Here is a 27949-nt window from a genome sequence, read left to right as displayed (position 1 = left end):
TAGACACATTTTTAAGATGAGATGGCTCTCAGGAGCTCCCACCCACACCTATCTGGGACTCATTCTCCAAGCTCAAAAAGTCTTTATAGCTCTGCAGCTAGGTCTTTGGATAATGTTACATTTGCATCTGTTTATAGGTTTATCCCTCTGCAGTTTGTGACTCTTTCTGTGCACAGTGCTAAGCACATGCGTCTCAAGGTAAAGCTGATCAACGGCCGGTCTTACTACTTACAGCTCTGTGCTCCGGTGTATAAACAGGATATCATATTTTCTCAGTGGGTAGACCTCATCCCCCTCTTGAATCAGGAGAAAGTCAAAACTGCTAAAGTATCTGAGGTCTCAAGCCTCTCAGAAATCACAAACAGTACAGACATCACAGGCTCGATGGACATCACGGACATTACTGCTTTCACAGAACTGCGGGCCATGCACCCGAAAACACAGAGATACCCTTGTAACATCATGGAAAGTACAGACTTCTCAGCATATACAGATGCCACTGATATCACAGATGTCACTGATGTCACCGATGTTCTGGAAAATGAAGTCACAGATGTTCCAGATGTAAAAATTGTCACAGAAGTCACAGAAGTCTCAGAAGTCTCAGAAGTCAAAATGGCCACAAACATCTCAGGGGTCAGAATAGTATTTGAAAACGATGATATACTAAAGACCAAGCAGGAGGAAAAGGTATGTGTTGTGAGACACTTCATTCTTTAATGATCAAACATGGGAGCTGTAATCAAGTCTTAATTAACACTCATGATGAAGATGCTGTGGAACCAACTCACAGTAACATAATTTTAACAGTTGACTCAATCCCTAAGCTCAGTATAAGTCATAAAATATTCCCTGAAATAGTGATGATCCTTCCAGTATCAGAAGCAGCTGTGTGACAGAAAGAAGGCCTAGGTTAGAATCTTAACCTTCTGGGTATTATATGCATGACTACCTAAATTGCCAAACACAGGTTTAATGTTGTCATCACCCCTAAAATGAGAATATTAATATAACAAAATGGCTATTTTATTACTTAAATATGAGGATGGGCTGAAGCTTCAATAAGAAAAGGTGAGAGCAGAAATCAGAAATTAAAAAGTTATTGACTTTTTAAAAGGCCAGAAAGTTAAAAAAAAAAAAAAAAAAAAAAAGTAGAAGAGGGAGGGAGAGAGAGAGAGAGAGAGGGAGAGAGAAGAGGAGAGGGAAAGAGAACTATGAAGGTCACTCTCAAACCCTGAATTATACATTAGGAAGTGAGGACGTAGCAAACTTTGAATTAAGGTACTGAATTTTTTTTTTTTTTTTTTTGGTTTTGTGAGACAGGGTTTCTCTGTGTAGCCCTGGCTGTCCTGGAACTCACTCCTCACTCTCGAGACCAGGCTGGCCTCGAACTCAGAAATCTGCCTGCCTCTAGAGTGTTGGGATTAAAGGCGTGCGCCACCACTGCCCAGCTGTACTGAACTTTTTACAAATCAAACTAGTTGCTCAGCAACAGAGAGCACTTCCTGTTCTCTCAGAAGACCCGAGTTCAGTTCCCAGCCCATAGGTCACAACTGCCTATAACTCTACCTCCAGGGGATCTGATGCCTCTTTTAGCCTCCACAGGCACCCACACACCACCTCTCTGTCTCTCTCTCTCTCTGTCTCTCTCTCTGTGTCTCTCTCTCTCTCTCTCTCTCTCTCTCTCTCTCTCTCAGCAGACACACACACAGACACACACACAGAGGGAGAGAGAGAAACAAAAATACTTAAATATTGATTAGTCTGGTGGCATAATGGACTACAAAGATAGATCAGTTTGAAGACCAGTAAACAATGTCCACTGGATCAATGATACAGAAAAAGTGATGGCCGAGGGCAGACGCTTCACAAAGAAACCACTGCAAATTAGGAAAAAGTTAAACATCTCATCTGTGTCTGCAGTCATGTGCTGTGAGACACGTAAGACGCTGCTCCTTGCCAGCTGTGCGGCAGTGCACCAGAGAAGCACCTCTTTCCCTCTACTGTCCCCTCCCTAAGTTAACCTTGGAGCTGACGATGAGTGGAGTAAAACCGGCAACGATAGTAAAGGGGTAGTGAAGTGGGGCTGGAGAGATCTACAGTGTGGGTGAGAATTGGTCAAACATTCTTGAAATGATAATGAAGCAAGAACCTTAAAAATACTTATGCCTGGGACTGGAGAGGTGGTGGCTCAGCAGTTAAGAGCACTGGCTTCTCTTCCAGGGGAGCCAAATTCAATTCTCAGCAACTACATGGCATCCCAAAACTGTCTGTAACTCCAGTTTCAGGGGACCCAACACCCTCACACAGACATACATGCAGGTAAGACACTAATGCACATGAAATTAAAAGTACATATTTATACCCTCTAACAGGAATAAAGAGTTAGCTACAAAGATGTGACTCATGGGTTGGGGACATAGTTCAGTGATACAATGTGTGCTAGGTGCACACAAAACCTTATTTAGGTCCAACCCACAGCACCACACATACAAAGAACACGTTAATCACCCCACACCCATACCACGCCTATAACAGCAAGTTAATGAAAGCATTAGAACAGCCTAAATGCTTGCCAAGAATAGCCAACCAAATTCAGGACTATGAGAGCAAGTGCCATTCTCATCCTGTTTAGGGACTCCCATAGTATCTTTCAAGCCCATAGCAAAAGTCTATTAGATGAATTAGTGTTGTGTACTTGTTAGAATTGTTCAAAAGCGTTTCTTAGCCTGAAAAGATGTTCATTATATACATTGAGGGGGGAAAGAATAATCTCTTGGATATAAAAATCCATTGATACATACACACTAAACAAAAATCTAGGGACTGGGATGCTAGCTCCATTAATAAACTAAGGACTGGGATGCTAGCTCCATTAATAAACTGCTTGCTGCACAAGCATGAGGACCAGACGCTGATCTCCAGCTCACACAAAAGCTGAGGCCGATGGCATGCACTTGAGATCCCAGCGTCACGGAGGCAGAGACAGACGGATCATCGAGGCTCACTGCCTAACTAGTCTAACTTAGTGAGCCTCAAGTCCCATTGAGAAATGATGTCTCAAAAAATCAGGTGGAGAGTTAGAGAGGGAAGACACCTGTGTGGACTTCTGGCCTCCACAAGCATGTGTACACACACATGGACATGCACTTGAACACACACAGAAAAGAAACAACACAGTCTGTGAGTAGCAGTTTGTCTCTGCATGGAGGGAGTAAGTGCAGTTTGTACCTTATTTACTCCTCTGAAGTATTTCCCATGCTAGAGATAAACAGTTTATATAGGAAATATCCAAATAATTTTCCACAGTTCATAATGACAGGAAGGACATTCTGGTGGTAATTTTACCCAGGCCTGGTGGCACAAGCCCATGACCACAGCTACGGAGGAGTGTGTCAGCAGCCTGTGAGTCTGAGGCCTGCACAGACCAGAGAATGAGCTCCAGGCCAACCTGGGAACTTAGCGAGACCTCATCTCAAGATGGAAAGTTAGAAAAAGGGCCAGGTGGTCCAGTGGTGAAGCACTGGTACTACAGTCATGTGGCCTGAGCCAATCCTCAGTAAATACACAAACGGTGAGATGCTTCAAAGTGATCTCAAAGCAGATCTTGACAAAACAGAGTCAAGTAGGCTGGAAAGTAAGTGTGCCAGAGGAGCTGCTGCCACGAGCAGTGCTGCCATGCAAGGAAGCACTTCCTAACTCCACTCCAGTCCTCAGAGGATCTTTTCATGTGTATAGATGTCTTGCTTGCATGGTGTTTAGGCACCACATGTGTGTAGTGCCTGCTGAGGCCAAAAGACAGCATTGGATCTCCAGGGACTAAAATTTCAGACAGTTGTGAGCCACTTGTGGGAGCTCGGAATAGAACCTGGGGTTCTCTTACAGAGCAACTGGTGTTCTGAACCATTGTCTCTCCAGACTCCCCTTGCAGCATCTTAAATTGTCTAAAATACAAATTATTTTCATTGTAAGAAAAAAAAATGTTTTCTCTTTAAGAACTAAGATTACTACATATTCTTCGGGGTGGGGTTTTGTTTTGTTTTGAGACATGTTGTTACTAGTACTAGGACAGACTGACCTTGAATTTGCAACCCTCCAGCCTCAGTTTCCCTGTGCTGGAACTGCAGGCATGTGTACCTAAGTCCTACAGTACTAGGACTGACCAGGTGGTTGCCATGGGAGGAAAAAGAGCAGACACGAGAATGTCAGGGACACAGGTATGGAGTTCTCTGACGGACTATACTGAGGCCCACACAAGGCAGTCTGACCACTCTGGTGCTGTCACTGAGAGACCCGGAGAGCTGGGATGTGGCAGGAAGACATTAAAAGCAGAGGAGAGGTTTTAGAGAATTGCATTTTAGAGTCTTAAAAAGTGAAAGTATTATTATTGTTATTGTTGTTGTTATGAGCCCCGAGCCCCCACTACCTATCAGATGCTCCTATGAGCAACCTAACTGAAGACTACACAGCAAGGTATTTCTAGAAAACATTCCTTAACCTGCAATTCAAAGACAAGTGTTATAATTGGACCCTACTTGCCTTATATGAGGTGACACTGGGGCTTGTCACTCTGACCTGAATGTTGGGCACTAGGCTGCATTGGCACAGGCCTTTGTTCCTATGCCACCAGCCTACATTCCAGCCAAGGCTCTTTTCCATAGTCATGCAACACCATGCCTTACTCTCTGTCCCTGGATGAGTGAACACTCAGTAAGTATGAAAGAAAGGACTAAAAACTGCTCCATAAACATTGTTTCTACATGGTGTCCTTCTGATATCTGATTTCTCATTGCTTGTTATTTCCCAAGGAATATATCCTGAAGCACAGGACTCTACGAGATAAAAAAGCTATGAATGACTACCGAGACTCCCCCAAACATGTGGCCATCTCAAACATATCCCTGGCTTTGGAAGATGAAGAGTGTTTTCCGACTACTCTGACTCCTGTAAAAAGCAAGGAAGACACATACAAAGAAATATGTGATGAAACTGCTGAAGAAAAGATGTTTCGTCTTCAAAACATACATCTAAAGGCCTCAGAGTCCAGGTCAGTAGCGTGGGAAGGAAGCGCTGTGTGCACTCTAGCATGTACAGCATGTGTGCAGACAGATGCCTGCTTCCCGGCAACTCATGCACTTGTCTCTGAAGACTCTCAGACAGACACAGTGTGACAGAACGATGACATAGGCCACCTCTTAGCCATTCGTTTTGGGGTCAGCCTTGGCTAATTTTTATTTCCACACCAGCATCCTGTGCTGCTGTCGGGTTAATGCTAAGAGCATGGGTTGTAGAGAATCGACAGAGGCACAGCAATCACATTTGGGAGCTGGAGTGTTGACATCTGAAAAGGTTATGTGTGTGTTTATGACTATGTTTATCTGCATTCTTGTCTGTAGAGCCTTCATATATCCTTTACATATATCTGTACTTGCAGTAATATGAAAAAAAAAAAAACCATTTTCCTTATTTTAATACCTCTATTACAAAGCTGATTGCAAACTGAATGGGAGTGAATGTTGTCCTGGTAGAGGTGCAAGTTAATACACTCATTCTAGAGTAAGACTTAACAAGAACCCCATCAAAATGCTTACATTAGGCGATGTGGCACATGCCTGTAGTCACAGCTGCTCAGGAGGCCAAGGCAGGAAAATCCCTTTCAGCCCAGGAGTTCTCGACCAGTCTGGGAAGCATAGTTAAACCCCCACCCCCTTAAACAATTTACGTTAGTAAAAAAAATGAGGTGGGTGCAATGCTGTCTGTCTTTTAAATAAATATATTAGAAGGAGGACTGGGGGGTAGCACAATGGTGGACTACTTGATTAGAACACATAAGGCCCTGGATTTGATGCGGGGCATGGAGTGGGGGGATGGGGAAGAGAAGTTATATATACTGTACACACAGGACAAAAAAATAACTTGGAATGAAATTAACTAGAATTTGTTAAGTAACTTGAAGTGCTAAAAATAGTTTGTTTTTTCTCCAAAAAGAACAAAATAGTAAACTAATGGAGTGGCTACGTACTGAAAAAGTAAAACTGAAAACTTAAAAGTGTCATATCAACTATCAATAATAGGTAGAATAGTAAATGTTATTGAGAAAGTCTATAAATTCTTTCCTTTAAAATCTGGAGACATTAGGAGCTGGAGGGATGGCTCAGCACTGAAGAGCACCTGGGGCTCTTAAAGAGGACCCACTTTGGGTTCTAGCATCCATACAGGGCAGTCCATAACTGCCTCTAGATCCCCTACCAGAGATTCAGCATCCTGGCATCTGGTAGTACCAAGCATGCACAAGGTGTACATACATATGTGCAGGCATTGACAAATACACATTAAGTTAAACTAAATATAAATAAAAGCATGATGGTGCACACCTTTAATTCCAGCACTGAGGGGGGGGGGGCAGGGGGCAGAGGTAGGCAGGTCTCTGAGTTCAAAGCCAGTCTGGTCTATAAAACCAGTTCCAGGACACCCAGGACTACACAGAAAAAAAAAAATCTTGCAAAACCCAAATTACTAAACCAATAAATCTTTTTATTTATTGGTTTGGAGATAATAAATTAAGTATGTGACTTTTGATAAAAATGCAAAGTATAAAACTAAAGCAATCATAAATTGAAAACTTGAAGAAACAAGAGTTAACAAAGTTCTCATTAAAGACAAAAGGCACTTTCAAAAAATTTTTCTGGACAGTTTTATTTTCTGGACAGTATTATTTATAACTCTAAAATATATTTTGTTTATGTTGTTTTGTCTCATAAAATTATAAAAATATATTTTATTTCTCAAAACTTTAGTTTGCTTTTTCTAAGCCAGACAAAAACAAGACAATAAAGATTGTTCTGAGTTAATCCTGCTGTGGCAATAAAGGCCTTAGATTTCTAATGTCTTATAGGTTCTGTGGGCAAAATGTAGCAAGCTTAGTATAAAGAGGGCTTCTAAAGAAGGTTAATGCTATTCCCACACAGAGAGAAAAATAGAATGGTCATGGCATTTTGTCCACACTGGAATTTTTATACATCATATATGTACACACACACAATGATAATAATAAAACTTAATTTAAAATTTTAAAACAAATTAAGAATGTTTCCATTAATATTTGTATATATTCTATAAGTTCTACCAACTATACTAGAACAAAGAAATATTAAAAAGCATAATAAAATTTTTAATGGCCAGGCACAGTGATGCACATCCTTCATCCCTGCATGCCAGAAATAAAGGCAAGCAGATGTTTGTGAGTTTGTAGCAGCATAAAATTCAAGAGCACCAGGAGCTGCACAGTGAATTTGAGAGCAGCCTGGGATGTGTAGTAAGATGCAAAACAGACTAGCCAGGGCTACATAGTGACACCTTGTCAAGCACCCTCTTGTAAATTGTGAACGTACCTGAATTCACATGTACATAACCTCCCTCCCCCACATATACATAATTAAAAATAAATAAAACAAATCTTTAAAAACTAAATTTCTATCAATAGCTACAGCAAATATCAATTCCTTTAATTATGACCTATGTTCAAACTTTGGCTTTTTCACATCCTGTTGTAGAAATAAATCCCCAATTTACACACATACACATATGAATCTTTGGAATGTTTCTCTTCTGGCTTGTAAGTCCTCAGTTCTGCATATGTGTTTCTCCTAGTAAGTGTCTGCCATGTCACTAAAGCAGCTGACTTCCTGGTTAGCCCTTCTTCAGTGGTCATGTGAATCACCTCTGGGTTTTAACTACAAAATACTTCATTCCAATGAATTACTTTCCTCTTTGTGTTGTTTCTTTTATATGTATATCTACAAGTCAAGGGGGTAGCTATTTGTTGTTTGAATAGACAGTTGGTTGATTAATCATTTGCAGTAAAGCTCCCTACTGCATATAAGGACATCACGAATATGACAGACATCCAATGAGAAGCAACTGGAAATTGCTTAACTTCTTTTTTTTAATCCTAATTGTTTTTACATTAATTTGCTTGTCCTGTGTTTGTATGCACATGTACAGAAGTCAGAGGACACTCATAGAACTAAGTTCTATCCTTTCATCTTGTAGGTTCCAAGGATCAAACTGAAGTCATCAGGGTTGGTGGCAAGTGCCTTAACAGGCCGAGCCACCTTGCAGACCCAATGCACAATTTCCAACGTATGTCTGTCTTCTGAAGTCAAATTACTGTTTCTGTCTTGAAATAACTTAACTGGAAATTTTATGAATTTCCATCAATTATTTAGAATATAATCTATGTTCCTTTCCCATTTTGTTCATATGTAGATATGTATATTATACATGTGTATATTTAAAATTATTTATTTGGCAGATATTTGTAATTATTGGGTGGCTTGGAACTCTATTCTCTCAGAGTTCCACATGTTTGCTGTCTGCTCAAATGTTTTACACACACACACACACACACACACACACACACACACACACACACACACTGTTCCTTCCTTCCCTTCCTCAGATCACTACTTTGTCCCCCTCCATTCCTCCCCATCATCTCAGATCTAACCTCAGCACATCCTGGCTGCCATAATATATTTTGCTGTTTATGATCTGCCTCTCCCACTGGAATAAAGCATGTCAAAGGACAGGAACTTGATGATTTTTTACTGTTTATTTCTTCTTCTTAATGCACACAAGATGCCTGGTGAATATTAACGAACAAATGAATCACACTTTGCCATTGCAAATTACTTTTCAGTGAACAACAAAAAAAAAGAACTTCCCTGTAGAACTGAGGCAATGAATGATAGAATTTTCTTTTCTTCTAGCTCATTTTGGTTTTAAAAATAATATTTTCCATCTTACTTTGTTGGTACAGAATAAACTGTGGACTAACATTCTTTCTGCTTTCCCACTCTTTTGAGCTCAGATCAATTTGAATCTATTTGATAAGTGTTAGACTTGGTGCTGATGATTTGTGGGAGAGTGCTGAGGACTGAAGCAAGAGGCTTGCACACGTTAGCAGCACACTTTACCATTGAGGGTTGCTTCCCATCTTGACAACTTCGTAATTCCACTTATGTAGGTATAATTCTCTTAACACTATCACTAAATATTTGAGTTTTTAATTTTTTTTCAATTACATTTGTTTGTTTAGTGTGTGGTGGGGGAGTGTATGTGTATTTCACAGTAAAAGGAAAAACTGTCAACTCAAACTCATGAGTTCCCTTGTGGGAATTCTCCTAGACTAGGAGCTGGGTGTACATTCTTACAGCTCACTGTGAGAAATGCTATGACCATCCACAGGAAATTCTACTTCCTCATTAGAGGTGAAGAAACAAAACCAATAAATGTCCCCCACTGATGGCAATAAGCCCCCCTCATGATAGATAGGGTCTCCATGCTGGGCAAACACTCTGCTTAAGCTACATCCCTAACTTTTTTTATTTTTAGCACAAAGTCTCAACATGCAGCTCAGGTTGTCCTGGAACTCACTATGTAGCCCAAGCTGGCTCATATTCTCAGTCCTCCAGCCTCAGCCTCCTAAATTGCTGCGATGACAGGAGTGAACTGTCACTGCCTAGTTTGCCTGATCTGTTTATTGATGGTAATCTGAGTTATCTCAGTGGAATTAAATAATGACCAAAACTGCTACCAGTAAGTCTGCTGTCCTAAAGGATAAAGAAGGAAAGTTTACAACAAAACAGAACAAACAAACAGGAGAAAAGGGTAACAAAGAAGAAAGAGAGAATCGGAAAGCATTGGTCAGAAACAGAGAAGGTAGAAATGCAGGTGCCCACCACTGAGGAACAGAGTGTTCACTACTATTCAGCAGGGTGGGCTAAATAGAAAATCTTTAGCTGTCTTCCTGTAATGATGCAAATGAATCCAACTTAGAAACTTTGTCTACATAAACTGCTCTGGCCAGAACACTCTAATACCACCTTCTAGTTTATCTCATTTTCACAACACAATATTGCCAGTGATAACATTCGACAATCACACCATGAATCAGAATCTAAACTCACAAGGCTAACTGTTTAAATCTCCATCTTCTTTCTTTGCTCTTTTACACTTAAAAATTGTTACATGCCTAGAAAAATTAAGACAAACTTTACTTTTCAATTTATAGAATAAATGAGCAGACAGAAACATAGCCACTTCCCTTCCCCACCCTAGTTTCCTCACTAACATATGATAATCAATGGACCAATATTGATGTGTTGTTATTAAATGGCTGTACTCTACAGTCTGCAACATAAAGGGTCATACTTCAGAGTATAAAACTCTATGGGTTTTAATGAATGAATGTAGCATGTACCCTTTGTTACATGTTCACAACATAAAGGGTCATACTTCAGAGTATAAAACTCTATGGGTTTTAATGAACGTATGTAGCATGTACCCTTTGTTACATGTTCACAAAATCATTTCATTGCTCTAAAAATTCCCTCAGCATTAGATTAGCACTTTTTAAAAAGATACTTCTAGCTATGTGTATGCATGTGAGTCTATGTGGGGTTATTGCATGTGAGTGCAGCTGCCCATGAAGCCAGTAGAAGGTACCTGATCCCTTGGAGCTGGAGTGCTGTGAACCAAACTCAGGTCCTCAGGAAGAGTGGTATGTGCTCTTAACTCTTGAGCCATCTCTCTAGTTCCCATATCTCTAGTTCTAGTTATATTAGCTTTTAATGGCAAGTTTTTAAAAAAGATTTATTTATTTATTTATTTATTTATTTATTTATTATGTATACAGCATTCTGTCTGCATGTATGTCTGTAAGCCAGAAGAGAGCAACGTATCTCATTATAGATGGTTGTAAGTCACCATGTGGTTGCTGGGAATTGAACTCAGGACCACTGGAAGAACAGACAGAAGTCTTAACTGATGAGCCATCATCTTTCCTGTCCTCAATGGCTTTTTTCCCTTCAGTTCTGGAGATTAAACAGAAGGCTCTGTACATGCTAGGCAAGTGTTGTACGTTGTTTTGTTCTGGTAGGTTTTTGTTGGTCGGTCGGTCGGTCGGTCGATCGGTCGGCTGGTTGGTTGGTTTGGTTTGATTTGAGACAGGGTCTCTGGCTAGCTTAGAATTTGCTATGTAGACCAGGTGGCTCTGAACTCTACAGAGATCCACCTCTGTCTGCCTTTCAAGTTCTGGATTAAAGCCCTACACCACCACACCCAACATTATTTTTGTTTTGTTTTTAAATGAGTTATTTATTTATTTACTCACTCATTCATTTAGTGGAGGTGGGGTTAGGGGATGAATGTATTAGATGCAGGTGTGCAGGTCAGAGGACAACTTGTGGGAATTGGTTCTTTCCTTCTACCATGTGAGGTCTGGGGATCAATCGCAGATTTTCAGGCTTAACAGTAGGTACCTTTTACCCTCCCGACCATCTCACCAGCACACTTAGTTTTTTCTTGTTGTTTGGTTGGTTGCGTTTGTTTGTTTGTTTGTTGTTTGGTTGGTTGGTTTTTGAGAATGGATTTCTCTGTGTAGCCCTGTCTCCTGGAACTCACTTTGAAGATTAAGCTGGATTCAAACTCTGAGATCTGCCTGCCTCTGCCTCCCCTCTAGCTTGAATCCTGCTCTTGAAGGCTAGAGTGTGAGAGTGATCTGGGGACAGCTAGGGCTCTTGATGGATGGAAAAGAGCATCATATTTCCTGGACCTGGGATAGCTGGGAGTCTCCCTGGGTTCTCCAGGAAATCAGCCACTGTTCTTAGCCCCTGAGCCACCTCTCCTGGCCCCAGGGAGCTGAGCAAGAAAACTCACTGCTCTTTCTCTTTTGTTTTGTTTTGTTTTGCTTTGCTTTTGAGACAGGGTTTCACTATGTAGCCCTGACTGTCCTGGAACGTACTATACAAACCAGGCTGGCCTCAAGCTCAGAGATCTGCCTACCCCGCCTCTCAGTGCTGGGTGGGATTAAAAGCACCCACCACCACTGCCTGGCTAGGGTTTTGTTTTTGTTTTGCTTTGTCTTTTTAATGATAAAAATTACAAAGCTAACAGAACAAAAGTTCTCTGTAGGGTCAGCTTTACTATATGATGATTTGAAATGATAAGCAGAAAAATAATGGAATTTTAAAGTACAAAGATACTGTAATTTAGCAAATCTTAAATTCTTTAAGACTTTCCCCACGGTGGAGAGATGGCTCAGAGGTTAACAGCACTGGCTGCTCTTCCAGAGGTCCTGAGTTCAATTCCCAGCAACCACGTGATGGCTCACAACCATCTGTAATGAGATCTGATGCCCTCTTCTGGTGTGTCTCAAGACAGCTACAGTGTACTCACAAATATAAAATAAATAATTCTTTAAAAAAGAAAGAAAGACTTTCCCCATTAGCTTTCTATGCCATTAATTTCCTAACTACTAGGAAGAAATAAATGTAAAAATAAAAACAAAACTAAATTTTTATCCTAGGTAAGCCTCTTGAGGTCTGTCCCATGGGACACATTTACATGGGAAGTGTTTAGTAAGCATGGGCTCTTCTTTACTACCTATTTGTACTGGGAATATAATTAGTAGCTAGTGTCTAATTTGAGGATGCTAATTGCAAAAGAAAGATGTAATATTTTAAGAACATATTAGAATTCACCTCAGCTTTATTCCAGGGGCATTTGCAGGATTTAGCCAGCATGGTGAAGTAAATGAATACATTCTATATGTTACTTTTCTCTCCCAAGACCATTAATTTCAGGGACACTTTATAATTGTTTGTTTTCTAATGCAAAAATTTTAAAAAGCCAAACATGACCTTGCTGAATATTGTGCTTCTCTGGGCACTACCATTTACAATGCAAAATAGCAATTTAAATCTATATGGGATAAAGATGACCGAACCAAGCTTTTCTCCACTGTCATAGGGGACTCTTGGAGTAATGAAGAATTTACTTCATTTACACTCCTTCACAGACAGAACAGTACTGCTGTGAACCTTTCGTTTGACCAAGATAACAAGCTCTGTATTAATTTTTGCCTGTTTCATAAGACACATTTTCTTTGTGTTGCCCGGTTTCTTGACAATTTTTATCATTAATCTCAGCCTTTAATCTAAATCCTGAGACCTGCTGGCATAGCTGCAAGAATCCATTTTTGGAAAATTCCAGAGAATTACTACTTTAAGTTTCAGAAAGATCACTGTAGACCCTGAAATGATTGTATCTGCCTGACCCCTTGTACGAATCATAGCCGCCTCTGTAGGATTATCTGGGCAGGGAAATAAATCTAAAGGTAACTCTTCCACAAATTCTCTTGCACTCCGGCAAGAGGGGAGGACTGAGCAGCCATGGGTGGAGATGCCAGCAGCCTGTGACTGTGAGAAATGCAATAACAAAAGCTGCTAGCCATTACATACAACTTACTGTGTGGCTTTTACGAGATGAATAGCCTGTAAATAAACCACCCCGCTCTGTATAATCAATACAGTCCAGGCCTGCTAAGCACAATCCATTACCACTCACAGAGCATTTGGAAAATGATGGGTTATCTCAGACCCAGCTGGTTTTTCTAAATATTTGTGGTCAAAGTGGCAACTCTTGGAACTGTGCTGTTTATTTTTACAGGAGTACAAGAACTGATTCAGACACTTCAGGTAAGGAATAAATTCCAAGACACATTTTTTTGTGCTCTTCAATAGACAAGAGTTACTCAGGGTTCTTGTAACAGTAGATGGTTAGGAACAAAGGGTTCCAGCTAGGCCTACTGTTGCCTTCCCAAAATTCTAAACACTCCACCCTGGAGAGACTCTTCCAAGACCATCTTCAGACGCTTTTCAAGTGTGGGGCTCATGTCTGACTTTCCAGTTCCCTGAGTCTAATCTACTAGGTACGAACCACTCCAAAACCCGCTCGATGGGTGGATCCAACTTACAGCAGCAACAGGACCTCCTATCCTTGCACATTTGTATAGGGAATATTTTTGGTAAATTAAAATCACTCAGCTCCTCTGCTCTTCCACTTACATCTTTAGCCTAACACTCACTGTGGGGTGACTTACTTAATGTTTGGGTACAGGGATTTCTTATTCATGTCTTACTCATGTCATTCTCATGTCTTAAAGAATCTTCAGTTTCTAACAAGAAGCATGTAACTGAAGAGGTGGTCTGCCACACAGGCCATCAGCAACCATGCCTTTCACTGACTGCTCACTCACCGCTAGCCACTCTCTAACTTGTGAGCTGCAATAAGCTTTGGCTTCAGGGCACTTATAAAAGAATACTAAGAAAAGCACTCATAGGAATATTTAACTTGGTTAATTGAAGAGGAAAAAGATACAAAAAAACCCTAAGAATATTTAAAGACATTTGTAGTCATATTTAAAAGTCAGTTCCAACAAAACAAACAAAACAAAAAATCCAAAAACAAACAAACAAAAGGAGGAAAGAGAAAGGAAAAGAAGATTATAGAGTAGACATAACACTTTTTTTTCCAAATGTTTCTTTTACGTGTATGAGTGTTTTATAGGTGTATGCATGCATGTATGTGAACCATGTGTGTACATGATACTGGGAAAAGTCAGGAGAGGGCATCAGATGCCCTGGAACTGGAGATACAGACAGTTGTGAGCCATCAAGTGAGTGCTGGGAACTGAAATAACAAGTGTTCTTAGCCACCTCTCCAGCCCAATACAGTACTGAGTTTTACACAAATGGAATTTGTCTTTATATCTGCTCATTGGGAATCAGTATGCAAAGTACCCACTGAGCTTCACCATATGTAGGATCTGCATTCTGATCCATAGAGTTGAACCTGAGACCACCATATAGAAAAGTGCTTCAATAAAGAAAATGCCAGGTGGGGGCTGGAGAGAAGGCTCAGTAGTTGAGATGTATATTACTCTTTTAGGGGATCCCTGTTGATTCCTAGCTCCAAGTTAGGCAGCTCACAACTGCCTGTGACTCAGGCTATAGGATATCTGACACCTCTGGCCTCCATGTGCTACCACACACACACACACATGACATATACTCTCATAGACACACACACTCACAGACATATATACATGATTTTAAAAAATATTTTTTTAAAGAAAATGTAAGACCTCCCTTTTAGTTTGTAGAATTTTCACTCATCAACTTCTACCACAAACTATATTTATAAAGAGGTCAAGACACTAAAGGTTTAGAAGCTCGAGTTACCTAGTACCAGTAGCTGAAACAAATACCCTCCTTGTTTGCCAAAGGCGAGGATCCATCTAATGGCAGCCTGACCATCACTAATTTGTAACTAAACGCAGAGATACAATTCATTTAGTTAGCTGTGGATGTCCGAATGTGGGGTACAATATGGTTGTCTTTATCTTATCTGTGACTAATAATTCCACCTGTCTTCTGGTACAACTTCAAGGTTTTTAAGCAGACTCAGGAGAGATTAGACAAAAATATGAAGCAAATGTCAGGTAAGAGAAGCTAGAGGATGCCAGGCACAGAAAGAGTAGGTAGGAAGCTTTTCTAACAGTCAAGGTGGAGGTAAGAAGAGGGATGTGTATGTGTGGTCAGAAAGAGTTACTTACATATTTTATTTTAGTTGATATATACTAACAATGATGGTGGGGTGACGACAACAATGACAAAGATGGTGATGATTTATTGACAGGGGCTGGAGAGATAGGTCAGGCACTAAAGTGCTGAAGCAAGAAGAAATTATTGCTCCAATCCCAGCACCCACATAGGTAGCTGGGTGTAGTAAGACACACTAGTAATTTCGGCACTATGCAGAGACAGAGGATCCTTGGTGGCCGCTGACCAGCCTAGCTGAATCTGCAAGCCTCAGACCATGAGAGTCCATATCTCAGAAATCAGAGTGTCTGAGGAGACACCTAAGATTTTCTCTGGCCTCTACATGTACACACACACACACACACACTTAGATACATGTGAACCCACCACACATGCGTGCACACACATGGAAAGTTATTGTAAGTCTACTTGTAGGAACAAGACAAAGGAGGGCAATTTGGGAGACAGTGTGACTAGGATATATAGGTCTGTGAAGCAATCTGGGAAAGGGAGCCAGAGGGGATGTGGAAATGCTGACAAAGGCCAATGAACACTGATGTTGAGTCGGAGGCCTTGGGCTTTAAGTTCTAACCTGACTTTCTCCATTACATGAACATGTCACTTCACTTCCTCTGTATGTGGCTAAGCTGTTGGGCTCAGGAGGGCATTTTGACAGTAATTTATTCTAAAAGCTGTACTGCTGATGGCCCATTTCTGGAAGGCTAGCAGGCAGCTTGAAGTGGGTGTCCTGGGCATCAGGGACTCACCACAGATACAGTAAAGGAGTAGAGAAAGTGCATGTGGAGCTTGGTGAGCCGCAAGCATGGCACAATGTGTGATGTGGCGCGCAGGTTGCCACAAGGCATTAACCATTTTCCCTGTTTGTTCTCTTTCACGTTTCCCTGTTTCTTCTTCTTTCTTCTCCCGTGTCTTCCCGTTCTCTTCCTTAGGCTTGTATAGTTTCTCAGTATTCCCCCTGATCAGCATTTCTTTCCCCTTCTTCACCCTCCTCTGAATCACATTTTTCCCTTTCACACACTCATGGTAATTAATACTCTTTACCTCAAGAAGGCAAAGGCTACCCCATCCTAAACCCTCATTCTATTAAATTCAGTCTAAACAAAGACTAAAAATGCCTCTGTAATTCTAATTTCTAGGTAAAGCCAGAATAATAATACTGCCCAAAGCTGGGGAAAACCAATCTCTGTGGTGAGCTCCCTAGGCAATGGTAGTTAAGGACAAAATTATGTGGTTTGCCTCCCACACACCTCTGCAGCAGAAGGGGTTTCTGTGCAATGTTTTGTGGAAAGTGACACTTCAAATACAGCATTCCTATAAGAAAGGCCACGTAATGACATGGCAGATCCCAAGCTGGACCTGTGTCTCTGGACCCAAGTCATTTCTCTCTTTTTTTGATTTTTAATTTCTTACCTTTCAAGGCTTCATTCTTCTTCTCAGCCTTTTTGATTTCTCTGTAGTGAGCCGGGAGCGTAGGCTTTCCTATGATGTCATGGTACTCTTCCTACATGACAAAAAATGAGACCAAGGACAATGATTCAAGAAACGAGAGGAAAATCATACACGGAATACTCCGTTTCCTTCCCATCCCACCTGTTTCTTTTATCTTCATGTTCAATACTACAAGTTCTAAACAGCCAGTTCATTCCCTGCTTGTATAACATAAACTAAAAAGAAAAGGAGAGGGAAGCCCCAGAAGGAACCAGGTGTGTGAACCAGCAGTGAGCTCCACCATAAAGAATGTAGACAGCTGGGCGGTGGTGGCACATGCCTTTAATCCCAGCACTTGGGAGGCAGAGGCAGGCGGATTTCTGAGTTCGAGGCCAGCCTGGTCTACAGAGTTCCAGGACAGGCTACACAGAGAAACCCTGTCTCGAAAAAAAAATGTAGACACTTGGCGAGGTGTTTAGAACATTGTTTGAATTTGAGACCCAGGTTGTTTTCTCCTTGTGTGCCCCTTTCTCTCTTGTCTTGGGCCTTCCTTCTTTCCCACTTTTTCTCAAATGATATCTCTTCCTCTTGCCTTACTCATCCTCTTCTTCCCCTTTGCTCTCCTCATATCAAATCCTCTTCTAATTCCTCCAACCTTGTACCCCACCTGTCTCCCCCTTTCTCAGGGGGAAGGCACACAAGTCTAGTAAAACAGAAAAGGTCACATTGGAAAAACCCGTTGGATGGCCTAAAGGTGAGTGTTCAATGTAGGTCTCTGTAGATTTAAATGAAAGATGAAACACTCTCAGAAAATTATAATAAGTTGACTCAACATAAATCTCATCATGTTTTCTGTAGTAACAAAAGAGGTGCAATTGCAGACAGATGTAGACCAGAATGTGGAGGGGGTTGTTGTGGATCCCTCTCTACCACAGGCCTGAGGCAGCAGGCAGACAGCAGGAGGCAGAAGGGGCTTTTGGTGAGGCACTGGAAGAGAACAATATACTACTACTACTACGTGGGAGTTCTTTCTTTCTTTTTACTAGACTGGTCCCAGGGATTGAACACAGGTTGTCAGGCTTGCCAGCAAGCACCTTACCTAAGCCATATTGCAGAAAAGCTTCGTTATAAATAGTTTTATTATTTTTATTTTTAGCATTACTTTTGTTTTCAGTAGCATTTGGGGATGAACGCAGGACCTTACACATTAGTGTTGTACTACTGATCTACATACTAAGTTTGTTACTTTATTTTTCATTTTAATATTTTTTTAGACTTATTTATTTTTATTTTTTGTGCATGAGTGTTTTGCCTGCTTGTATGTACATGCCTGTGGAGATTGGATGAAGACATCAAACTCCCTGGAACTGGGCTATAGTATGGTAGATAGTACTATGTATTGTACAGTATAGTTATGAATTGTTATGTGAGTGCCTGGAACTAAACCCAGGTCCTGTGCAAGAGCAGCAAGCGCATAACAGCTAAGGTATCTTTCCATTTCTAATTTTACTTTTTAATTGCTTATTTGTATTAATTTTTAGTCTTATACTTCATAGTAAAAGCTTTTAGGCTCCTTTGTATGTAAGAATATATTTTGTATTTCAGACTTTTGAAATAATGTGACTTGTGTGTTTTTTGTCAGATCAGTACAAACTACTAAACTAAAAACAAAACCCAACTCAGAAAAAGGCAGTCTCTGCAAGAGGAAAACAGCAAAACCTTTTGTGTGGCAAAATAAAGGCTAATCACTCCATGCAAATCCATGCCAATCTAATTTCTAAAATCCTATTTTAGATGTGTCTTTCTTTTTGTTTGTGGCTATGTATTTTTAAAAAGCTGCAGAGCTATGAAAATTAAAAGGATTTTGATTACAAACTCAGTTTATAAGGCATCTTTGATCTGGGCTTGTTAGGACAGATTGTCTTCTCTGTGGCTTTCCTGTAATGCCAGCCCCACTCTGTCTCCTGCATCGTTTTGGGGTCACTGGTAGTTAGGACTGGGTTCTTTAGATATTTGTGTCCTGGCTGAATACTTGGTGCTAAAGGAGTATTTATTGAATGCATAATTTGACAACACATGATACTAAGAGACAATTTACTGAGTGTCATTTGCAAACATATTTTTTAAAAATTCATTTAAAGGAAACTATAGTTCTGGGCATGTGGGTCACTAGAGGGGCACCTACCTGTGCTGGCATATGCAAGATCCTGACGTTAATACCCAGCAACCCCAAAGCCAAAAAGGAAAACCAGGACACTACAGACAATCCTTGCCTGAAGAGGACTAGAGAGATGACTCCCTAGTTTAGAGTACTTGCTGTTTGTGCAGACGACCTGAGTTCAGTTCCCAGTACTACACAGCAACTAACAACCATCTGTAACTTCAGTACCAAAGGATCTGACACCCTCTTCTGGCCTCCGTGAACAACCAAGCAGGTATGCAGTATAAGTGCATACATATGTGCAGACAAAACACTCCTACACATTAAAAATAAAGTTACTATTTAATTGTTTTAAAGTCAGCTGGTCATTCTACAGCATGCCTTTCACATACTCTCTGGTTAATCTGCACAGCAATCCATAGAGTACTGTTGTCTTCCTTCATTTCAGATGGTGAACTGAAGCTTGAAGATATTTGCTCAAGGTATATGAATATCTAGAAAATGGTGAAACGGGATTTGAACACGAGAAGCCTTATAGCCAAGCTAAACTGTAACTCACAAACTCATGCATATTTCTGTTTAGCAGTACCCCTCTAGGGAACAGTCCTTACCCAGTCCCTTGACTCACTGCCAAGGGGGTGTGTCTTCCTTCACCTGCTGCTCTAAAGATGGAAAGAATTTCTTTCCCGCCTTCACATCAAGAAAAAGATTTTCATGACATCAACAAGAGACTACTTCTGGTGATGTGTTAAAATCTGAAGTGCAAATAAACAGTTTGCAATTTGGAAGTGACTTCTCCTTTATGAACTATTTCTTTGACATAGATTATCTGTGACAAACTAGGAAAGACGCTCTTAACTATGACTGGTCCTTCAAAGGGCTGCTGTACAGGACCTTAGAAAATAGGTCAGAAAATTCTTACAAACCTAAGGCATTCTTATCAGATGACCAAAGAGAAATGAAAAGCACGCTCATAGCAAGATGGAAGTTCAAAACAAGGCTTGCACACAAATGATCATAGTGGGTTTTTTTTTTGTAGCAGAAAAAAACTTGGACACAAGCCAATTACCTATCAACAAATGAGTAGTCAAACAAATTGTGTGGTGTGTTCACACAACACTAGCACTTAGCAACCAAAAGAAACAAACTACTAATAAATGCTTCAACACTGCAATCATAGAAACATGCTGAAGGAAGCCAAATAGTCAGAGAATACCTAAAGTGATTTAAAAGATTTGGAAAACAACTCAAAAGAGGTCAGTGGCTATCTGGGGCACAGTTAGAAGGGCAATGACTGCAAAGTGTGGTACAAGAAAACATTTTTCCCTTTATTTATTCACTTTACACCCTAATTACAGCTCCCCTCCCCCCTCCCAGTCCCATCCTACCACCCCTCCTTGTCCCATTCCTCCCCCCCACCCCCCACCCCCGGGTACCAACCCTCCCTGGCACATCAACTTGTATCAGGACTAAGTGCATCGTCTTCCACTGAGGCCAGACAAGGCAGCTCAGCTAGGGGAAAGGGGTGTAAAGGCAGGCAACAGAGTCTGAGTCAGAGACAGTCCCTGTTCCAATTGTTGGGGACCATATGAAGACCAAGCTGCACATCTGCTAGGTCCAGACCATGCATGCTCTTTGGTTGGTGGTTCAGTCTTTGTGAAGCACCACGGGCCCAGGTTAGTTGGCTCTGTAGGTCTTCCTGTGGAGTTCCTATCCCCTAAGTCCCACAATCCTTCCCCTACTCTTTCACACGACTCGCTGAGCTCTGACTAATGTTTGGGTGTGGGTCTCTGCAAATGTTTCCATCAGCTGCTGGATGAAGCCTCTCAGAAGACAGTTATGCTAGGCTCCTGTCTTGCAAGCATAGCAGACTATCAATACAATAATGTCAAGGGTTGGCTCTTTCCCATGGTTGGGTCTCAAGTTGAGCCAGTCATTGGTTGGCCATTCCCTCTATCTCTGCTCCATCTTTATCCCTGCACATCTTGTAAGCAGGGCAGATTTGGGGTAGAAGGTTTTGTGGGTCCTCCCCTCTCCTCCCTCCACTGGAAGTCCTGCCTGGTTATAGGAGATGGCCACTTCAGACTCCATATCCCCACCCCACTGCTAGGAGTCTCAGCTAAGGTCACCCCCACATCCTCCCAGGAGCCTTCCCCCATTTCCAGGTCTCTGGCTTCTCTCAGAAATGCCCCCAACAATTTCTGTCTCTCAGCCCTCTCACTCCTCACAGTCCTTGTTCCACGCAGCAGATGCTGGCAAGAATATAGAGGAAGGGGAACACTCCTCCATTGCTGGTGGGAATGCAAACTTGTACAATAATTTTGGAAATCAATTTGATGGTTTCTCAGAAAATTGGGAATAGTTCTATTTCAAGCCCGAGCTCTACCACTCCTGGGCATGTACCCAAAAGATGCTTCATCATACCACAAGACACTTGTTCAACAATATGTTCATAGCAGCTTTATTCGTAATAGCCAGAAACAGGAAATGACCCAAAAGTCCCTCAACCAAGAATGGATAAAGAAAATGTGGTTCATTTACACAATGGAACACTACTCAGCTATTAAACACAAGGGCATTGTGAAATTTGCAGGCAAATGGATAGAACTAGAAAATATCATTCTGAGTGAGGTAACCCGGACCCAAAGGGACATACATGATATTTTCTCACTTAAGTGGATATTAGCCAGAATGTACAGCATAACCACATTACAATCCAGAGACCTAAAGAAGTAAGAAGGTAGGCCCAAGGGAGGATGCTTGAGTCTTACACAGAAGGGGAAATAAAATGTTCTTTGGAAGTGAATGGAGACAAGGGAACTTTTGAAAGACATGGGAACATCTTATCATTTGACCAAAGTGACAGTTATATCCATGTATATATTTGTCAACAAAATATTTAAAAGTGGGAATGTTTTACTTCATATAAGTTATACTTTAATAAGTTGATTTTTATTTTGTTTTTTGTTTGTTGATTTTTTTTAATTTTGGTTTTTTGAAATAGCATCTCACTATGTAGTCCTGGATGTCCTGGAACTAGCTCTGGCCTCCAATTCACTGAAATCTGCTTGCCTCTGCCCCATAAGTGCTGGGATTAAAGGTGTGCACCACCAGCAGCAGCAGTAAGTTTATTATTAAAGGCAATATTTAATTATAGACTAAAACAATGCAGTTCTATAATTTAGATCTGGAATGGCCCCCAAAGGTCCATGTGTTGAAAACTTGGTCCCAGCTTTTGGTACTATTAGGAGGTAGCTGACTTTTAGATAGTAGAAGAAAATTAGATCACTGCAGGTGGTGGTGGTTTGAATGAGAATGCCCCCCCCCCCCCCCCGAGGCTCATATATTTAAATGCTTGGTCCCTGATCAGTAGAAATGTTTGAATGTTTGGGAATGATTAGGTGTGGCCTTGTTGGAGGGGGTTGTTAGTAGGGACAGTCTTGGAGGTTTTAAAAGTCCTGCAAATCAATCCCACTTTCTCCCCCTCTCCCACCTCCCTCTCCCCACTCTCCCTCCCCCTCCCCCTCTCCCCCTCTCTCCCTCTCCCCCTTTCCCCCTCCCCCTCTCCTCCTCTCCTCCCTCTCCCTCTCCCCCCTCTCCCCCATTTTCCCCCTCTCCTCCCCCTCCTCCCCCTTCCCCTCCCCTCCTCCTCTCCCTCCTCCTCCCCCCTCCTCCCCCTCCTCCCCCTCCTCATCCCCCTCTCCCTCTCTCCCTCTCTCCCTCTTTCTTTCCCTCTTTCCCTCTTTCCCTCTTTCCCTCTTTCCTTCTTTCCCTCTTTCCTGCTTGTTGCATATGGATCAGAGCTCTGAGCTACTGCTCAGCACCATGCCTGCCTGCCCGCCTGCCCGCCTGCCCGCCTGCCTGCCTGCCTGCTGCCATGATAATCCTAACTCCCTGGGTCCATAAACCCAATTAATTTTTCTTTTCTAAGTAGCCTCGATTATAGCGGGTTGTCACAGCAATAGGAAAGTAACGAAGAGAAGGGTGTGCCCTTCACGAGGATGTTATGACTTATTCTCTTCCTCCTTTTCCTTTTGCTTTCTGGCCACCGTGAAATCAGTTTCTTTACATGTCTTTTCACCACGATATATTGTCCAGCCACAGGCCTCAAGCAACCACAAACTGAAACCTCTAAAACCATGAGCCAAGTTTATGTTTTCATTTATTTTGTTACAGTGACTGAAATCATATGTACAAATGTGCACACACACACACACACACACAATCAGTGGTTGAGCCTAGCACACCTGAGGCCCTAAGTCCAATTCTCAGTACCACTAAAAAGAAAGCTAACACAGTTTTAAAAGTCTAAAAAAAAAAAAAAGGACACCTACCCCCAAACCTGCTTTCTCTTACTGACATATCAACACTGCACTGTCAGAGGAGTCTGTGACACAGAAAGAGTGTTTACCTGCTCCACTCCTGGAAATGCTGCTGCCAGCGTGGCAGAGAGGACTGGAGGGGTCAATCCCAGTCTGAGGCTTTGACTTGGAACACATTTCCTAATAGCCTGCAGAGAAGAGCTACAGAAGCTATAGACAATGTGATAATCAAATAAGGTTTTGCTGTTTTCCCTTTTATATGTGAATTAGTTTAAGAATTTTTATCAGTTAAGAGCACTTGCTGCTTTTCCAGGAAACCCTGGTTCAGTTTCCACGGTGGTTCAAAAGTATCCATAAACCAGTTTCTGGAGGATCCAATACTCTCTACGGCCTCTAGAAACACCAGGCACACATGCCGTGCACAGACATACATGTAAGCAAAACTAGCATATGCATATCATCAAAATACTTTTTAAGCCTTAAACAGGTCTGACTGATGGTGCACACCTGAAGTTCTAGTGTATGTATGACTTGAATCTCAGAATGTAGCAATACAGTGTAGAAAGAGTCTGTCTTTTTAAAAGTATATTTGGGATAGGGGCTGGTGAAATGGCTCAGTGGTTAAGAGCACTGACTGCTCTTCCGGAGGTTATGAGTTCAAATCCCAGCAACCACATGGTGGCTCACAACCATCTTGTAATGAGATCTGAAGCCTTCTTATAGGGTGTCTGAAGACAGCTACAGTGTACTTACATATAATAAACAAACAAACCAACCAACCAACCAACCAACCAATCTATGGGCAAGTGAGGCCAGGCCAGATCGAGGGGTACCCATGTTCCTTTAAACAACCAGAGATATAAAGCTTAAGGCAGTTTCTACTGTTTTTTGGGGGGTGAGGGGACAACTTCTGAAGGGAAAACTTAGGCCAAAGTAACCTTTGAAGCTATCTAGACACTGACTCTGAAGACAAAGGCAACTGAATTTTGAAATTTGAGATTTAAATGCTTATTTGGACTTATTATACCTTTTGACAGAGCACCGTATCAAAACTGCGAAACTGTGGATGTAAAGCCAGCCTGTCCTGGGAGTGTGCCATTTCCTAGTATTACTAATGAGAAAGGAGGGGTTAAGGATTTTCTGCAAGAGTCACAGTGGACAGCTGGGTGGGGTTTGGGATGGAAGCAGATGATAGAGCTTATTTACATGGATATGGGCAACAGAATACATTGTGATAATGCTCAGCTATTATTTGATTTGATCTACATAATCCCAGTGGTTACCTGCTCAAAGGGAGTAAAAGGTTCCAAGGTCACAGATTCAATACTTTTCCTCAGGACTGAGGGACAACTTAGTGGTAAATTTTGTCTAACAAGTACAAAATATAAAAACAAATCAAACCAGTTTACTAACCAACCATAACCCCCAAATATGGTCGCAAATACTTGATATTTCCTCAAGGGCAGAGTCTACCCATTTCCCTTGACTGTGAGTGAGATTTAGTGACTGGCTTTTGAGACTAAATCATGAAAAAGCCTATGGTTTCTGCCTTGGTCTTTCTCTCTCCTAGACCCTTTGTTCTAGGGTGAGAGAGCTATTGCCACCCAAAGAGAAAGTGGTGTCTGTAGTAAACAGTCATGAGGGTGAGCCTTCTTGAAAGCCACCCTTAAGGCTTTGTCATGCCTGCAGATGACTATCTCATCTGACACCCTGATTTATAACCTCAGGAGAAGCCACAAACCAGAGCCACCCAGTAAGATTGCTTCCGGTTTCCTGACTCACACAAACAAAGAGAATACATTTGTGTACAACAGTGAATCACAAAATCTATCCCTAATTTTACTGCCAGAACTTGTCCTGTCTGTATTTTATATGGGCTTTTCAGGTGCTTTATAAAATTTTGCTAACTGAAGTTTTAACACCATTGTAGCTACTCCATGCTCCATTAAAGCAAATTCATGCATTTTATCAAGACGTTCTGTGTGTTCATACATATACACAAATATGTAACCTAAGAGGAGGGGAAAGCAATGCCTTTCATTACTGTTGCCCAGTTGCTCTCAGCTCCCCAATGCTCTGACCTGAGATCAGAAGGCCGAGACACTGCTCTGCTTTCCTGTGTTTGCTTGCTCAAAATGTTACCCAGAAGCCGTGAGCCTTAAAAGCTTTCTCTTATATATTTTTGGTTGTGAGCCTAGCCTTTGACGGCTGAGCCATCTCTCCAGCCGGTAAGAGCTTTCTCTAAGCACTTGTTTAGTTAAGCCCTAGCAGGAGCTACACATTGTTTACATCTACTTGATTTAAACAGTTTAAAGTCACAAATATGCCCTGAAACACTCCTCTAAAAATTCCTTTGGAACAAGGAAACTGTGTCCATTCCCATGGGTGGCTCTAGGGAAAGCTCTGCAGAGAACCAACCTCTTGGATGCTCCTGCTCTCCCTCCCCTGCTTGAGAGCCAAAACCTACTGAAATTCTTCTGGAGTCTCTCACATGGGAAGGTTAGGGCTTCCTATGACAAGTTCATATGGTGTACTAGATCCGCTTCCACTGACAGATTTTAACAAGTTCTAGGTAGATTTGCTCCTCATATCTGATTAGTAATTTCCATCAGAAATTCACAATTAACCTGACTTCCCCTAGTCTGTTTCATGACTACAGAACTGACACAGCCGCTGAAACTTCACATTGTAAGCCTTTAAAATTCTTACGTATTAGAAACAAGATAATTTAGCTTGCCAGAAACATGTAGAAGTTCTGGAGCTATAGTAAAGTGCAAGTAATTAGTCATCTAGTCTATCTTCAAAAGGGACTTTTTGGTTTCTGATTCTTGGCTATACCAGTTAAATAAGGTATAATTAAATTATAGTAGCTATGGTAACCCATGAAGCATAGCAACAAAGCAGGAAAGTCCAAATACTTTTCTTTATTTGCCACCGTCTACCTTATGTACCTCCTGCCATTTGGATGGAAGAAACGGGAGACAGAAGCAATCACCCCCCTCGGAGAATTTTCTTATGAAATGAGATCATCATAAGCCAAACATGACAAAACTGGTTTGTCTCTGACTCATCTTCTCTATTCTACATACTCATGTCTATGTCATTCATAATCTATTCAGCAAATATGTGTTAAGTACTGTGTATCAGGTACTATAATAGATGGATAGAAATCTAAAAATAATAAGGAAAAATAGAAATCTAAAATTAATAAGGAAAAATTAAATCTTTGTCTTTCTAGTGCCTACCAGTCTAGTTTGGGGAGACAAGATAATATGCGGTACAACAGGTGTGAGTAACAGAGCCATGGAGATACTAGAAAGGGAGCAGTAGGAGACAGTGTGGAAGATGCTGCTATTTACCTAGTGTGTAGTAGACCTCACTGGGAACATCTGAAATGCGACCCAGATGGAGCACAGCAGCCATGTGGAGACTACTTCAAGCACAAGAAACATCAAATGCAAAGGCTCTGAAACAAGCTGTTGGAACAGGAGGGGCAACAAGAGCAGAAATGTGTTTGATGTGAAATGAGAAAGGGAAACACTAGTAAGAGCTGAGGTCAGGACAAGAACGATCATGTTGACCCACAGAGTATTGAAGCAGAGTGAAAGTGGACTTCATCTTTATTTAGCTTTCTGGCAGCTATGCTAAGAAGAGAAACTACTGATGAGAAGGAAGTCACTATAACAATCCAGGTAAATCCTGGACAACACCAGGGTTGGAAATACCAGGGCTACAACCTGGATAGCTTATATTTATATTTGTGTGTGTGTGTGTGTGTGTTCATTTATGTGCTTGTTGCCCTTGCATATATGTGGCAGTAAACATGTTTACGTCAGGGGACAATTTTGTGGTAACTGGTTCTCTCCCTCTACCATACTGATCCCAGAGATCAAACAGGATGTCAAGCTTGGTGGTGAACACCCTTATACCCTGAGCCATCTTCCTAGCCTTGGTATCTTCTGAAGGTAGATATGACAGAATCTCGTAATGGTTTTATGTACAGTGTAAAAGAGTGCCCGAACAAATAGCAACTAGACAAAATGATAATTTTCACATTACATTTTCAATGCTTGTTAGAATATCAGCTGAAGATGCTGAGCAGTTGATTGAATATGTGCAGCTTAGGGTAGAACTCCAGACTACAGATATATTTGAAGTTTAGAAGTTTGGTGTGTTTAGAGTCTTCATAGTCTGAAGCTATGGGACCAGATGAAATCATTAAGGGAGTAAATGAAAAAGAATTCAGTGATGGGGTCAGGGATGTAGCTCAATGTAGAGCAATGGCCTGTGCACACGGCCTTGTCATTTGATCCACAGCAACACACAGAACATGAGACAAACAAGAGAGACAAATAATGTAGTGTTTGGGCACTGCTCTAAATAACTTACATATATAAATTCACTTAATCTTAAACCAGTATAGAAGATACCTTTTTTTTCACTTTCATTTAATAAATGAGTATGCTAAACCTCAGAAAATAAATGACTTTCTTCTGATCACATGTCAGGCATTACAGCTGTGATTCAAATCCAGAGAGGAGTAAGAAAGTAAGAAGTAAGAAAAAGAAAGG

General features: G+C 41.3%; 1 protein-coding gene across 5 annotated transcripts in view; it reads left to right on the top strand.

The window, feature by feature from the left end:
- Positions 1 to 19847, top strand: part of Garin2 (golgi associated RAB2 interactor family member 2) — a 32323-nt gene extending 12476 nt beyond the window's left edge. For 2 of the 5 annotated variants that reach the window (XM_076921900.1, XM_076921901.1), the window contains exons 5-8: positions 138 to 690; positions 4809 to 5047; positions 13513 to 13541; positions 16397 to 16574. In XM_076921900.1, coding sequence (XP_076778015.1) covers positions 138 to 690; positions 4809 to 5047; positions 13513 to 13541; positions 16397 to 16461 — 886 coding nt within the window. In that variant the 3' untranslated portion in view covers positions 16462 to 16574. Of the gene's footprint in view, positions 1 to 137; positions 691 to 4808; positions 5048 to 13512; positions 13542 to 16396; positions 16575 to 19504 lie in introns of those variants that run through there. The other 3 variants (XM_076921903.1, XM_076921902.1, XM_076921899.1) reach the window with 2 other exon arrangements.
- Positions 19848 to 27949: the final 8102 nt, after the last annotated feature.

The sequence above is a fragment of the Arvicanthis niloticus genome, chromosome 23, assembly GCF_011762505.2.
Source record: "Arvicanthis niloticus isolate mArvNil1 chromosome 23, mArvNil1.pat.X, whole genome shotgun sequence".
Classification (NCBI taxonomy): Eukaryota; Metazoa; Chordata; class Mammalia; order Rodentia; family Muridae; genus Arvicanthis; species Arvicanthis niloticus.
This window is presented reverse-complemented; position numbering and strand designations above follow the sequence as displayed.